This window comes from Festucalex cinctus, chromosome 6 (genome assembly GCF_051991245.1).
Source record: "Festucalex cinctus isolate MCC-2025b chromosome 6, RoL_Fcin_1.0, whole genome shotgun sequence".
Lineage (NCBI taxonomy): Eukaryota > Metazoa > Chordata > Actinopteri > Syngnathiformes > Syngnathidae > Festucalex > Festucalex cinctus.
The window spans coordinates 23697652-23713274 of NC_135416.1; the positions used below are offsets into that span (position 1 = coordinate 23697652).

At 37.7% G+C, this 15623-nt stretch overlaps 1 protein-coding gene across 5 annotated transcripts in view; it reads left to right on the forward strand.

The window, feature by feature from the left end:
• Positions 1–15623, forward strand: part of sorcs1 (sortilin-related VPS10 domain containing receptor 1) — a 215843-nt gene that overhangs the window by 197361 nt on the left and 2859 nt on the right. For 2 of the 5 annotated variants that reach the window (XM_077525633.1, XM_077525634.1), the window contains exons 22-26: positions 886–998; positions 3662–3796; positions 8002–8101; positions 11316–11421; positions 12012–12169. In XM_077525633.1, the coding sequence (XP_077381759.1) occupies positions 886–998; positions 3662–3796; positions 8002–8101; positions 11316–11421; positions 12012–12169 (612 nt within the window). Of the gene's footprint in view, positions 1–885; positions 999–3661; positions 3797–8001; positions 8102–11315; positions 11422–12011; positions 12170–12282; positions 12332–15623 lie in introns of those variants that run through there. The other 3 variants (XR_013284120.1, XM_077525635.1, XR_013284119.1) reach the window with 3 other exon arrangements.

The following is a 15623-nucleotide window of genomic DNA, read 5'->3' on the forward strand; positions in this document are numbered from 1 at the left end:
TGGCCACGGCTGATTGGTCAAATTTGGGGGCGTTGTTTTTACATCAACAGGGCTCATCAAACTCATTTGAATTAATTACCGAGAACTCAAAGACGCTGTGTAAACACAATTATAAATTCCCTGCTTAACTTTTACAACCAAGAACTCGCTTTACCCAGAACTCAGAGATCCTGGGCTTGTTGGTGGAAAAGCAGCTTATGACACAATTGTGGTGAAAACTGGGGGGGGGGGGGGGAGAAGAAGCACAGCCCAAACTCCAGTTCAGATTTCAAGAAAACGAAAAAAGGAAAAAAAGCGCACACACTAGCACGCATACCATGCATAAGCTTGACACAGAGGCTGCAGTTGCATTTTAGGCCAGAGGTGGCAGTCCTGAGTAAAAATGTAACAAACGCCGCAATTAATGGACGGGTGTGGCAAGAGCCAAAGATGAGATACCATTACATTAACGAGTATATCTGGATGATCATAAATGTAGTTCTGTTTGTATGTTTGTTTCTTTGTTTATTACTGTGAATACACATACAAGTGTTTTCCTGTGTGCTCGTATTCATCATTGGATTTCTTATAGCTTCCTTTCAGTCATGGCAGGGCGCCTGTAATTCAGCTTATGAGAATTATTTGTGGAAAAGAGGATATCTTGTTAATAGTGTATCACTGATAATGATAGATAATAGTTGCTAATAGATATGTGTGCATGGCATTATCCCTATTTTTCTTGCTGTTTATTTTGCCAGAAGAGAACCACAGTACATAGATAATTACGAGATTAGATTGACTTAATACTCCCCCGAAACAGAGGCAGAAAATATCCCCGTTAATGGAATCTGAAAGCTGACCTCTAATGAAAAAGTAAAAAGTTACATGTTTTTTCTTTTCACACAGAATATTTCCAGTCTCATCTCCTGGCTTTTTCTTCAAACCTGGATGATCACAATCCTGATGTTCCAGAATGGAGGCTGGATGTGAGCAGAGTCATCAAGAATTCACTTATCCAGGTAAAACATTGTTAGGTCATTTCATGGAAAATGTTGCATTTATTCGGGAAATATAGATTGACAAGATATCGTGCAGCCAGCAATTGCAGCGTGACCTCAGACAGGGAGTGCAGGGAAAATGTATAGTTTAAGATCATTTGGATTGGAGGGCTTGCGCTGACCTGCGTGCAGCGCTGCGCACACTGTCGAAGTTGTGGTGCAATTGAAGAGTAAGGGCCTTAGTTTCATGCCCAGTGTAAGTCTAGTGCAAAGCCCAATCTAGCCGTGTGAGTAGGCGTAGTTTTCTTTCTCTTGGTATTTTTGCTAGATTAGCACATATACTGTAGAAGAAGCTATTTGCCCCATTGTGGGATGGAAGGCAGCCGACTCCAGTCGAAACAGCTCTCCTCATTCTTTTTCAAATCATGGAGCTTGAGGCTCATATTGCGGATGCTGAAATTGAATCGCTGGTGTCCGTGCACGACAGTGGTGCGCGCAAAGTGTATTTGTACAGTACAAATAAATTGCAAAATCTTCCCTTGTGGATGATGTTGTTGGCCGTGCATGTGGCATGGGCAATTGGAGATCGCCTTTCACAGTCTTACAGTCAAGGGGAGTGCTATTAAAATATTTTTAAGATGATAATGACATCCACCACACATGTCCGCGGAGCCCAGAATCTGCCCACCTATTTTAAATCCACCAAAATGGCATTACACCACCTGCACCACAATTTAGACCTAGTAGTGTAAAATCGAATATCCTGGATCACCTATCGAGGCGTAGAACCTCTGTCAAATTCACAAACACAATGAACTAGATGGGCACAAGAATGAAGATGCCTATTTATGCAGAGTGCAGTCAACTTTCTGTCACCAAATTATCAATTGGACCGGGGACGTGCCAACTCCATCCAACAGAACGCCGAGCAAGGCGCAGCATAGTCCCAAACATAGTGAACTAGACGTGCCCCATGAAATGAAGGCAAGGCAAGTTTATTTGTATAGCACATTTCATACACAAGGCAACTCAATGTGCTTTACACAAGGAAAGACAACACATAAGCATCAAGAAACAGTAGTTAACATTCAGAGGAAGAAAAATAAATGAAAGTAAGTGCAAAATTGACTAAAAAGAACATCCAATAATCTTAAAACATTATTCAACAAACTTTAAAACATTTTGCATAAGGAAGTTTAAAATAATAAAAATAATAATTAAAAAGGAGAGAAAAAAACTGAATTAAAGCTGTTTAAAAGTCCCTAATCAAAGGTATAAGAAAAAAGCAAAGTTTTTAACCTGGATTTAAAAGCATTTACACTCGGGGCTGACTTCACTTCTGTTGGTAGCCTATTTCATCTGTGTGCAGCATAATAGCTAAATGCAGCTTCACCATGTTTGCTTCGAACTCTGGGTTCCACGAGTTGGCCCAAGTCTGTAGATCTCAGAGCCCTGCTGGGTTTGTACTCAATCAGCATTTCTTGGATATATTCAGGACCCAAACCATTTAGTGATTTATAGACGAGGAGCAGAACTTTAAAACCGATTCTACAGCTGACTGGGAGCCAGTGTAAATCCTTAAGTACTGGAGTAATATGTTCTGATCTCTTTGTTTTGGTCAGAACTCGAGCTGCAGCGTTCCGAATGAGCTGCAATTGTCTCATGTTCTTTTGAGAGAGTCCAGTCAGAAGACCGTTACAGTAATCTAGTCTGCTGGAGATAAAAGCATGGATAAGCTTCTCTTGGTCTGCTTGAAGCATGCAGTCCTTCAGTCTGGATATGTTTTTCAGCTGGTAAAAGGCTGTTTTAGTGATGAATTTAATATGATTGCTGAAGGTCAGATCTGAGTCTATTAGTACCCCAAGATTTTGAACTTGGTCTTTAGTTTCTAAAGACAGTGACTCAAGCTGTTTTTTAACAGCAATCCTCTTTTCTTTATTGCCGAAAACAATGAGCTCTGTTTTGTTTTCGTTTAGCTGAAGGAAATTTTGGTTCATCCAGTTGTTAATTTGCTCTAGAGAATGACACAATAAGTTAATAGAACTGCTGTCATGAAGATGCGTCTCTTTTTACGCCGAGTGCACGGGAACCTCAATGCCAAATGTGAGCCTACCCAAAAGGTTGGTTCAATGCATTTGCAGCTTGTCAAGATAGAGATATAGTTCAAACTAAATAAGGCATGTAAGTAAAGTTTGCCTTATTAATTGGCTGCTTATTGCAACATCCTTATATCTGCAATACACTTAATTAATATTCCGTAATAATCTTGCATCATGTTTCCCCACATTTTCTTCCAACAAAATTCCACTTGAAGTGAAGCCCAAAAAATACACGCAGTTGTTCCTTTTACCAGCAGCTATGTCTCTTTCGTTATTTATTATTAGCATCAGTTTTAGCCCGCAAGGCAGAATACCCACAACAATCTCAGATCAAAAATATGACAAGATGGAAACACACATCTGCAACTCTATATAATGCAAGTGCGCTTTCATAACATCAAAAGAAAATTGTTGTAAAAATTGTACATGAAGAGTTCCCACCCTCAGCAGTCAACACTTAAAAAAAATAACAAAAAACTCTTTGAGCAAATGCATTTTAGCCAGTGGAATTACACCTTTCATAATACTATCTTAATTCCCTTTAATCTTTTAATAATAATATCGTTATTCTATGTTCTCCACCAGGCCACAGGCGTGAATGGGGATCATCTTCTGGTCACTGTCCTCCCAGGTTTGCCTACAACCGCAGAGTTTTTCCTCCTGCTTGACAAAAAGCTAATTGAAAAGGAACACAAGAAGAAATCTGCTCATTTAAATCAGGTAAGAATGTTGGCAGAGAATCTGCTACCTTGCCTGTCAACATGTTTGCAAACTTTTTTTTTTCCCCCAGCTTGACAGTGTTTGTGTTCAGGCGGATTGATTTCAGCTTGTTATTCACACTTCTTCACCAATCCGAAGTGTGTTTTTGTCATTCATGCTGTTTCAGCATGCTCAAGTCATCAGTTATTGCATCCTGAAAAATAATAAGCAAATATGACTTCAGTCTTCTTCCAGTAGATGTCAGTATAGGTACACCAGTGCATGTCCACCCTTGAGGTATGCTTCATTATAGTCATCGTTATATAAACCTGAGAGATATTAGAAAATTATCGGGATGAATGATCTTGAAACTCTCCTGTGGCACATCTTGTGGGAGCCAAACATGGAAATGATATTGTCCAGATTGATTGATAAGTCACTGAATCACTTCTGGCTAAAGATGGACTACGAGAGCTTCACATTCAAATAACTGATTGTAATCATTTGATCTGCTCTCTGCGGGAACATTTCCGTTAGTGTGAGTAAAATATGAAATTGCAAAGGAAATCACTTTGGTTCACTTGCATGTGGTCAATCACATGGAAAAGGTCTTTTTTTTCTTCTATCCAGCAATAAATCTTTATTCAAGGTTGTTATCGTAAAGGGGCTTTACATATTTAAATTTATAGATAGATTTACTTACTCTGTTACACACTGGGACCATAAAGGAACTCAATTCAATCTGCAAAGAATCATAAATGACTGGATGTAGTAGTCCACTCTGTGTTTGTTTTGAATGTGCAAATTCATCCAGTGAGGCAAATGGTTTATCTGATAATAATAATAACTTTAGCTTCAGTGTCAGGATGTAAATGTATTGATTTAAGAATGGAAATATCCTGTACAGTATATGATTTCAAAAAATATCATTACCTTCATATCAACATTCATTTTATTTATTTATTTTTCAGTTTAAATAGGGTGTACAGTGAGTACAACGGAGATTAATCAAGTAATGTTGCAAATAATTTGCAAACAGACTTTAACATAAACCTAGGAGTAGCTGGTCAAGGGACTGAGGTTACTTTGGGTCACAGTGGCTTAATGCACATACATACAGTAATGGAGATTAAACCTATTCAGTTGCTACATAGTCAGAATTTTCAAATATGCCATTTTATCATTTTGTGTATACAGTGAATCTTTGCATGTGGAGTTTACATATTCGCCCTTTGCTTGAGAGGGTTTTATATAGCTACTCTTAATTTCCTCCCACAGTCCAAAACTGTACGTCCAGGAGGAGGGCATTAGGTCAGTGCATGGGGGGAAATTCATGATGAGGCATCACTAGTTTTGAATCTTTTTATATTTGCATCTTACTGCTAGTGTCTGAAATAGATCTACTGATAGATGAAGGAATATATCAAGTTTGCCATGAAAAGGCTACACTACAAGGGGCAGAAGCAGAGTGGGACAAATTTAAAGTCCACGTAAAGTGAAAATAAATGCCTTGTAATATGGAGTGAAATATGATTTAATATGTTAATTATTGCCAATGGCCTCTCAAAATATCCACACACTCACTCCTTTATTATGACACAATTTTCTGTATTTTTTGCCATCCGCTTCCATGACAATTGTGCCATGATTTCGTGCATCAATGTCAAAAATAATTCCATGCGCTCAATTTTTTCTATAATAAGGGAGAGGCAACTCATGCCATGGCCTATAGACACGGGCTAATTTGGGCTCCACCCAAAAGGGCGCGGGGAAAGCTGAGGTAGTGAAAAACAATTAAAGCTATATGTCCACAAATGAGTATGACATACTTTAGTTCTCAGTCTTTGCATATTTTTTTAGCAGTTATCTTCAAACATGTGTCAAGTATTCAAAAACGATTCCATGAATTTACTTAACAAGGTCTTCAAATGTAATCAAATATACAAAAAATAAATAAATAAATGTGTGAACTTACTTTTGGCCTTCCCATGGCCCGTAAAGGATCTAAATCAGGGTTGTCCAAACTACGGCCCGGGTGCCATTTGTGGCCCGCCGTCCATTTTTCAGTGGCCCGCAACATATGCTAAAAATGACATTTTACTCAGTTCAAATAAATTAACAAAAACAAAAATGTTTGGAGATGGTCAAAGTAAGAAGGGAGGCTGTCGAAAAACAGGTGCCATTAAAGGTTATTTTAGTTCACTAAAACTAATGAAAAAACTAAAACTAAAATTCAAAAAACAATATTGTTACCGAGATAAAATAAAAACAAAAATGTTGTTTTTAAAAAATGAAAACTAATTGAAACTACATTTAATGATTACAAAACTAACTAAAACTAACTATAATTATAGCAAACATGTCCTTCGTTTTAGTCTTTGGTAATTAATTTAATGCATGAGCCTTTGGGGATGATTTTAAATGTGATTTTTAGTAGATATATTTATGATATAAACCGGAATAATGACATTTGAAAGTATGTCACACAGAAGTGACGTCATCTAGCAGCAGCCAATAGAAAAGCACCAAAAGAAGACGCTGCTCCCATGGTGGTTTTTAAATATTGCGCACAAGTAATACCGAACTAAGGCCTGTGATGACACTTCTCTGGTGAAAAACGACCTTGCAGCACTCAACCTCGCCATGAACGGAATGAGGAGAGACATGGCCACAAGGTTGCTCGAACTGGAGAAAAAAGTCGCGATGAATCAAAATCGTGATGAAGACGGATCTGAGTGACGGAGGTGTCGAACACATGGTTTTCACTATGCCCAGTTATCTAAAGCTGCTGGACTGTGATAATCCACATGGTACTAATCAACAAGTGATCAACAATCTATTTGAACGAATCTTCTGTCATGAACTACATGCGATCAAATCACTGGTGAAGATGAACTGATTGAACTTTCTATAATCCATTTGCCTGAATCAAAAGTCTCCGAATGTAATCAACTTCATGGACTTGATGAACTGTGTGAAATTTTATCATCTCTGCTGATCCTTAACTATTACTCTTGATTTTATGCGTCCTAGATTAGTATGGGGGCGGGAATTTATAAGCTTTATGCTTCTTCCTGCCAGCCCTTTTTCTTTTCGGTTATCATATGTTAAAATTGTATGTTGAAATGTTTGTTTGTCACAATGCTGTCCGAAAGGAAAAATGAACAAATAAATCAAATCAAATCAAATACACATTTAAAAAATTAATAATAATAATAATAATAATAATAATAATAATAATACTTGAAACTAACAAACTAAACTAAAAATAAGCATTTTTTTTAAAGAACTAAACTAATAAAAACTAACAGAAAAACTAACAGAATGTGAAAAATTCCCAAATTATAATAACCTTACTGCCATATTACAAATAAATTGGTTTATATACTGTAGCATTTTTCTAATTATGCTAAAGCACAAATACATTATTTGTACAATTTTTAGGACCAGACAATTTCTCTTGACAACATTATGTGGCCCTTGCGTCCTTCTGATTTTCTGTATCTGGCCCTCAAATGAAAAAGTTTGGACACCCCTGATCTAAATGATACAATTTCATGTGGTCAATGTGACTTGTCAAATATTCAAGATTTTTCAGAAGGGTTAAAGAGTTAGAGTAACAGGAGTATGTGACTGAAGACCCATGACAAAAATGTGATTAGTTTTTTTAAATTTTATTTCTCTCTCTCTCTTTTTTTTTTTTAATTTATTTATTACTAAATATATATACTTACCATATATGTATTTAGTCCGGTGGCGTTTGCATGTTCTCCCTGTGCCTGCTTGGGTCTTCTCCGGGTACTCCGGTCTCCTCCCACATTCCAAAAACATGCATGGCAGGTTAATTGGGCGCTCCGAATTGTCCCTAGGCGTGCTTGTGAGTGTGGATGGTTGTTCATCTCTGTGTGCCCTGCGATTGACTGGCAACCAGTTCAAGGTGGGCTACTGCCCATAGCCAGCTGGCATAGGCTCCAGCACCCCCCGCGACCCTTGTGAGGAGCAAGCGGTATTAAGAAAATGGATGGATGGAATATATGTATTTTTGTTGATTCCATCATTTATTTATTTATTTATTTATTTTTTACAAAGCAGAATACCCCCATATAAAACCTTTATGCACCTAAAACTTGTTCTTGTGTAGAAGAAAACATACGAATTATGATTAAATGTATGATAGAAAACTAGGGATAGATGACCAAACTATGTTTCATTCTTTGTACCAACAGCTCTCTGAGATGATGCTGAGTGCCTTGAATCAGAATTTGGTTCAGTTCACACTGCGGCCTGGAGTCCAGGTCACAGTCTACGCAGCACACCTATCAGCAGGTAATGACACAGCCACTGATGAAAAGTAATTTGGGGTTAAGCAGCTTAAGTTTAAGTAGCAGTTTAAGAAGTTACCTAACCTACAGTGGATAAGCACATTGTTATTTGCACATGCTGCCCCGTATGCAGCGGTACCTTGACTTGCGAAAGCCCCAATTTAGAAAATAGGGTTGTTGCTTGGTCAATTTCTTTGCTTTACTTTGCTTTGTTTAACCCCTGGGCGTTATCTTATTTTGAAATGACTTGGTCAGAACCATCAAAAAGCCCAAAACGGGTCACAATAATGCCTAACGGTTAAGGTGCCGCTCCAATGGAACCTCAGTTCACTAACAGTTTACAAACTACAAAACAAGCAGTCAAATTTTATTTGGGTCGACAAGACAATACTTTTTTTCGCAAACATGAAACACTCAGGGGCATATTCAGTAAAAGTTTGTGTCGCCTTTGCACGGCGCTAACCGGTAAAAATGGAGCCATCCGGGAGCGCCTAATTCACTAAACACGTGCAGATGGGGAAATCCGTCACTAAGTGCACTGTCAACCAGATTGCGCAACGGTGCGCCGGTGTTATTTGTGTGTATGTAAATTAGGTAATTTGCATATATTTGACGCAAAATATGCCCACCCCAATGCAAATGAGACTCATTGATATGCAGCGTCTAATTCACTAACGCCAGCGCAAATAGCCACACCGCGTTTGCGTGACGCAAATAACGTTTTTGGAAAGCATGTATAAACCTGCCGCAACCTCGATCCCGGGATCATGACAGTAGTGACAGCAGCTGATCACGCAGAGGAGAGAGAGAGAGTTTTACGATCATTTTTACGTGTCAGATGCATACTGTACGACCACGCCAACCTCTGAAAATATATTTTTAAAAAACGATCGCACCAATAATTTGTACTTTATAAATGAATGATGTCGTTGTCGTCCTCTCTCCTCTGTACAGCTTAATGGCGCTATAAACGCTTATTCTCGGTCCAACCTCGCTTTCTGATAATGTCATCTTTCTCGCAACTGTTACTATAACAACCATGTTGTTGGCGCAAAACCATTGCCATGTGTGGTAAATCAGGTGCAAATTTGCTCCAAGCTGTCAGTTTTGTGGGCGTGTTTGCGCCGGTATATGATTAGAGCAATATCCTTAGTGAATAGGTGGGTAACTGGGCGCAGACTGTGGGTGCAGTTGTGGTGCAATATTTGTGCTATTACCGGACGCAGCGCATTCTTAGTGAATATACTCCTCAGTTGTGTTTTCTCTCACACAGTAAAAATGCTGTTCATTCCGTGTGCCATTAATCAGTCAGTTTTTTTCTGCTGTAAATTAGCCTTCAGTATAAATGTAATAAACGTTTTTCTGCATTATTATCTTAATTGTTTAATATATACAGTATATAGAGGGTGTTCCAAAATGGTTGACCCCATTTCGTTGGCCAATAATTTTGACAATTTTCGTTGGAATGACCTCAAATTTTCACAGCTTGTGTAGAAACGTTTCAAGTTTTTGTGTGTAACGGTTGGCATTTCTATCTTTTCAGGTTAAGAAATGCCGTTCACTTCAAAAGAAAAGGCATTTTGCGTGTTAAGAGTATGCTCGGACTCTGTCACCGAAGACAGCGCAGTGTGCCTTCTTCACAAATTTTGCAAAGAAGGCACCAACTACAAAACAAATTAGGACTTGGCACCAAAAATCAAGAAAAAAAATAAATAAATAAAAATAAATCAAGAAAAGGGCCCTTTTTGGCACGAGCTCGAATACCGACTCGACGTGCAGATTCACATGCGGCGCTCATATTGAACATTTATGAAAATCTGTCTTAGAACCAACAAATATTTGTACTTTTCTTTGTAAATTTAACCAATAAAACTTATGACCTTCAACATAAAGTGTATTTAGTTTCATTAAGATCCATCAAGTAGTTTCCGAAATATGGGCATTTAGAATGGGGTCAACCATTTTGGAACACCCTGTATAATGAATCGTTGAATACCCTAAATATAAATGCTCATTCCTTTAAACTGGGACCACAAATAAACACATTTTTACTCATTCCACAAAAATGGAAAAGTCTTTGTTTGCATTTGAACCCTTCAATTATTTTTTCTCCTGGGGAACTGTAAATGCTGCTTTGCAGCTCAATTCATTTCAACAGCTGCAGGAATGCAGCATGCCCATTAGTCAATGATGGTGAAGCATGTTTCTGGAATGTAAACCCTTCCAAAGAAAAACGGCTATCCCTGCCACCGGGGCTGCTGCGGCTCGTCGGCTGGCGAGGGTGCGGTGGCCTGGCAAACTACTTTCAGCTCAGCGTGTTGTTTTTCTTGAGGTGCTTGGAATAGATTAATAGCATTTCGATTGATTTCAAAGGGGAACATTGATTTGACTTACCATTTAACTAAGTTATAAGTTTGGTCACGGAACAAATGTGTAAGGACAGAGCGTAACTCATCAGCAAAGGAAAGAAGAAACACGCCATCATACGCCATGACATGTTTTAAACATGACCTTAATTATTTTGACAAAAGAAAGAAATCCCAAACGAACTATACATCAGTGTGGTCTTACGGTCATGCAGCAAGCATGCACCAATGTGGAATGAAAATCCAGGAAAGTCACCCTCATTGACACATAATGCTTATAGATAATACATGGTTTGCTTGCTACAGTACTTTGAAAATGTAAGAGTGATTCTTGTCTTCTTACTGTATTTTGCCTTTGAGTGTTTGATAGGAATTGTTTTTAACAGTGGATTGTTGTCACAAAATACTGAATTTCAGCATTTCAATTAAAAAAAAAAAGTAAATATACTATATATTCTAATCTACACGATTATAGTTCACAGCAATCTCGAGAAATTAGAATTTTGCATAACATTCATCCATTCTCAGAACAGCTTATTCTCACTAGCATCCGAGGCATGCTGGAGCTTATCCCAGCTGTAACAATCTAAATTATTTCAAATTCTAACCTCTGATGTGTTGAATGCATTTTCTACAATTTACTGAGATGCACCTGTAGCTACTTCTTCATGTATGTGCCTAGTACAGTCTGTAAGTGAGTAAATAAACACCTTTGGACACTATTTGACAAATCACAGTATTAGAATCATTAATATTCCGTACATGACGTGTCACGTGGCAGTTTGGCGGCGATAAAGTTGTTTTTGTCGTGAAATTTACATTGCTTACTTCCATCTTCTGTTTTCTCCGCAGCACCGCTAGTGGACAGCAGCGAGAACCACAGTACCCCAGCCATGTTGATGTTGCTATCAGTTGTGGTTGTGGGCTTAGCTGTATTTGTCATCTACAAATTCAAGAGGTAAAATATTCATGAAATGCCATGTGTATGAGGAGTCCACATGGAAATGAGGTGAAAGGTGTTGTAGCTTGTTTGTGGGGAGACTTGACAGCTTTAAAAACAAAAGCATCTTGTGAAGTGACATTTTGTGTTGATAGCTGCCCATCAAAAGATTGCTTAAGCATAATTCTCTGGAGTGGAATCATATATTTTGAAAGACTGTGGAACTCTTTGGTATTTCATTTCAAAATAAATGTCAGTCAGTCGTCATAGTTTATCGATATTCAGCCCTTTGAATGTAGGCAGTTGACCTTTCTCAAATGTTAAATATGTCTTCTCACCAATGTGTTGTTGCACAGTAATAGGGCAGGAGGTATCATGACGATTCAGACCATCAAAAGAAAAGAGCAAAACCTTATCACCTATACTAGTCATTGCTGATGTGCCATGAATTTATGAGACATGACACATATCCCAATATAAGCAGTTTTGGCTTGTGTTCAAATAGGAGAGCAGTACAAGTGAGATTAATACACTTGCTGTGGTCCCAGTCTTATTTCAGTTAGGCTACACCTTTTATCCATTTGCCTCAATGTAAATATTTCCTCAAGGAAGATCCCAGGCCTCAACGTCTATGCGCAAATGCAGAACGAAAAGGAACAAGAAATGATTAGTCCAGGCAATCCAACAGAGGCCACGCCAAATTCACAGCGGGACGTGGTTCCTTCTTTGGAGACGTTGGACACAGCGTTTAACTCACGGCTCATCGGTAAACATGTCATTTATGGTGCTTCTCTTTTGTTTTCATTTGTCATACCGCTGTGATTGTGTACCATCATGTCCCGTCATGAAACTCATCCTGCACTTTTGCTTTCTTTTTAGAACTTAAATGGTCCAGTCCAGGAGTGCATGGAAATGAAAAGATAAATGAGTATGATAAGTAGTACATCTGTGAACTGTAAGGGATCTATATTCATACACAGCATAAATCTAATTGTGCGCATGGGTTAGCTACACTAAGTGTTGGTAATTTGACAGCCGCCCTCAGCTTGGCACAGATTAAAAAATAAATTAAAAAATGGACCGATCCACTCAATGGTTCAATTTGACCTAACTTTCTGTGTTGTTTTATACAAAATGACCTATTATTTTTTTTTACCAAAAGTTGGGTCAAATTAACCCAAATAGAGTATCTGACCCAACATTATGGGTTATATACAAAATGACTTAAAAAAAAAAATACATTTATTTATTTATTTATTTATTTATTCATTCATTCATTTATTTTATTTTTCTGTTTGTTTGGGTTTTTTGTTTGTGTGTTTGTTTGTTTGTTAAACCCAGATTTGGGTCAAATTGATCTAAGTAGAGAATCTAACTGAACTTTCTGTGTTATTAAATGACTAATAAATGAATTAAATCATTTTTTAACCCAAAAATGGGCCAAACTGACCCAAATATACATTTGACCCAACTTTCTGGGTTGTTTTATATAATATGACCCAATTATTTTACCCAAAGTTGGGTCAAATTAACCCAAGTAGAGTATCTGACCCAACATTATATACAAAATGACTTTATTATTATTATTATTATTATTATTATTATTATTATTATTATTATTATTATTATTATTATTATTATTTTTATTATTTATGTATTTATGTATTTATTTATTTATTCGTTTATTTATTTTGTTAAACCCAAATTTGGGTCAAATTGATCTAAGTAGAGAATCTAACTGAACTTTCTGTGTAATTAAACGACTAATAAATGATTTATTTATTTATTTATTTTTATTTTTTTAAGGTGGGTCAGACTGATCCAAATATTTAATTTGACCCAACTTTCTGGGTTGTTTTATATAATATGACCCAATTATTTTACCCAAAGTTGAGCATCTGTCCATTTTTGAGCCATAAAAGGGTTATTTTTGGCCCAACTGTTTTGAGAGTGTAGGTCGATCAAAGATCACTTCTGTGCTGAAAAAAAAAAAAAAAGAACACGTCCACATAAATTGATTTGTACAATTATTCAGATGGTTTAAAGCACGCTGTGGTCATATTATAAATGAAATACAATGACATCCAACACACATACACATATATCTGCCCGAAATCTGCCTGCACCTCGATCAGAGTCACAAAAATTGTGTTACATTACCTTCCCCGATACTTGACGTGGTTCCAGCAGGTGTAAAGTTTGGTCTACTTTCAGCCTCCAAAATTTTAGGTGCACCGGGGGAGAGTCAAATGAAACAGGGCGCAGAGCCGTCTGCCAAATTGCAGCACGCTAAATGAGGCTTGCACCAGCACAAAAATCAAGATGTGCCAGTTTTTACACTCGAGGGAACCTGCGCTATGGGTTTATGAATATAGAGCCCTAAAAGTTAAGTTAGGTCAAATTAGATCTGTGTTTTGCCAACTAACCAATCTTTCCTTGTCAATTAAAACTATAATATAAAGCAGTGTTTCCCAACCAGGGGTATGCATACCACAAATGGTACATGAGCACGTTGAAGGGTTATGTGGAAACATTTGCTTTTTTTTTTTCTCGTGGAAACATTTGCTAATTTATTTCCAAGATTAATAATAGCCACGACAAAATCACAACACCTGCGTGTCAGCTCGTCTCTCATGAAAGCTCCGATAACTAATCTAAAGAATATAAAACTACCAAAGTGGGTCTCAATATTATTGTTGTTAAGTGTTTTGCTCCTGCTGTTTAGTGTAAATGCCTGTTTAAAGGGGACTCATTCAAAAGAGCTCTGTTGGGTTTTTTTTGTTTGTTTTTTTGTTTTTTGTTTTTGTGGTAAATGTTACAAGTTATAGATAAGCAGGTTTTGTTCCTTACTTTGACTCCTTTTTTATATTACATTATTTGTATTACTATTTCTTTTCAAAGCTATTTATTTGTGTGCTTCATTTGAGTTTAAAAAATAAATACAGTACAATGCCTCAGAATTAAATGGTCAAATTAAGGAAACTAATTGCTTATAAAGCCCAAAATGGTCGGGAATCATGGCTATACCACTGATTTAAAGTATTAAGGCAATTAGAAGCAAAAAATCTTAAATGGAAAGCAGATTCTTTCCACTGTTCACCAATACACTACTCAACTCAACAAAAAAAGGCCAAAAATGAGAAATAATGAGGACTAATAATGCAGAAATTAGCTTGCAGTTTATCCTTAGGCCGTCACTGGGTACTCCAACAAGACAATAGCTGGTTTTCCACCAACAAGACCAAGAACTTTGAGTTCTGGGTAAAGGGAGTTCTTGGTTGTGAAAGTTCAAATTTAGAATTGTGTTTCCACAGCGCCTTAGAGTTCTCGGTAATTAATTCAAATGAGTTTGATTGAGTCCAGCTGGTGTAAAAACAATGCCCCCAAATTTGACCAATCAGCCTTGGTCATTGCAGCCCGCCCCCTCAAAGTTTCAGCCTGGCTCAGGAGATCCTGCTGCTGAGATAGTACTTGGATGCCCCCTGGGGAATTTAATTACACCGGAAATTGTTGTTTCGTGGAAAAACACGCAAACTGAATTTTACCAAGGTAAATTGAAAAGTTCTCCAAAAGTTCCAGCGGTTGAAAAGCGCCTATTGACCAAAAGTACACATCAGAATTGGTCCAACAATTCTCAAGGATACCAAAACCAATGAAAATAAAAGGTCTTGGAGTAGCCTGCACAGAGTCCAGACCTCAATCCTATTGAGAATCTGTGGAAAGTTCTCAAAGTCAATGTCCATGGTCAGAAGCCACGGAATTTGGATCAACTGGAACAATTTTTAGTGGAAGAATGGGCCAAAATCCCTCAGGAGACCTCTGCCAACCTGGTGAAGAACTACTCTGAGTGGTTTCTATAATCAGTTTATCAGCAAGCTCTGCAGAAGCCTGATAACGCTCCCGATCTTTAGAATCAGGTGTGTTGGAGGACGGCAACACCACAAACCTGCAGGACTCCGGCCCTTGAGGACCAGGATTGGGGAAGCCTGATTTAAATGTTTTAAAATAAATGAAAGAATGTTCAAATTAACTTTAGAGTTAACAGACAGCCAGTGAAGGGAGGCCAGAATACTGTAGCTAGCTGTGGTTGTACCGAGCTGCTTGAGACATTCACACTCGGATAATGTCATTTTAAATGCGTTAGCATGTTCGACGTGTTACTTGCCACATAGACAATCACCGTGTAATGTCGACACGCAACTTTGGACTTATTCACACAC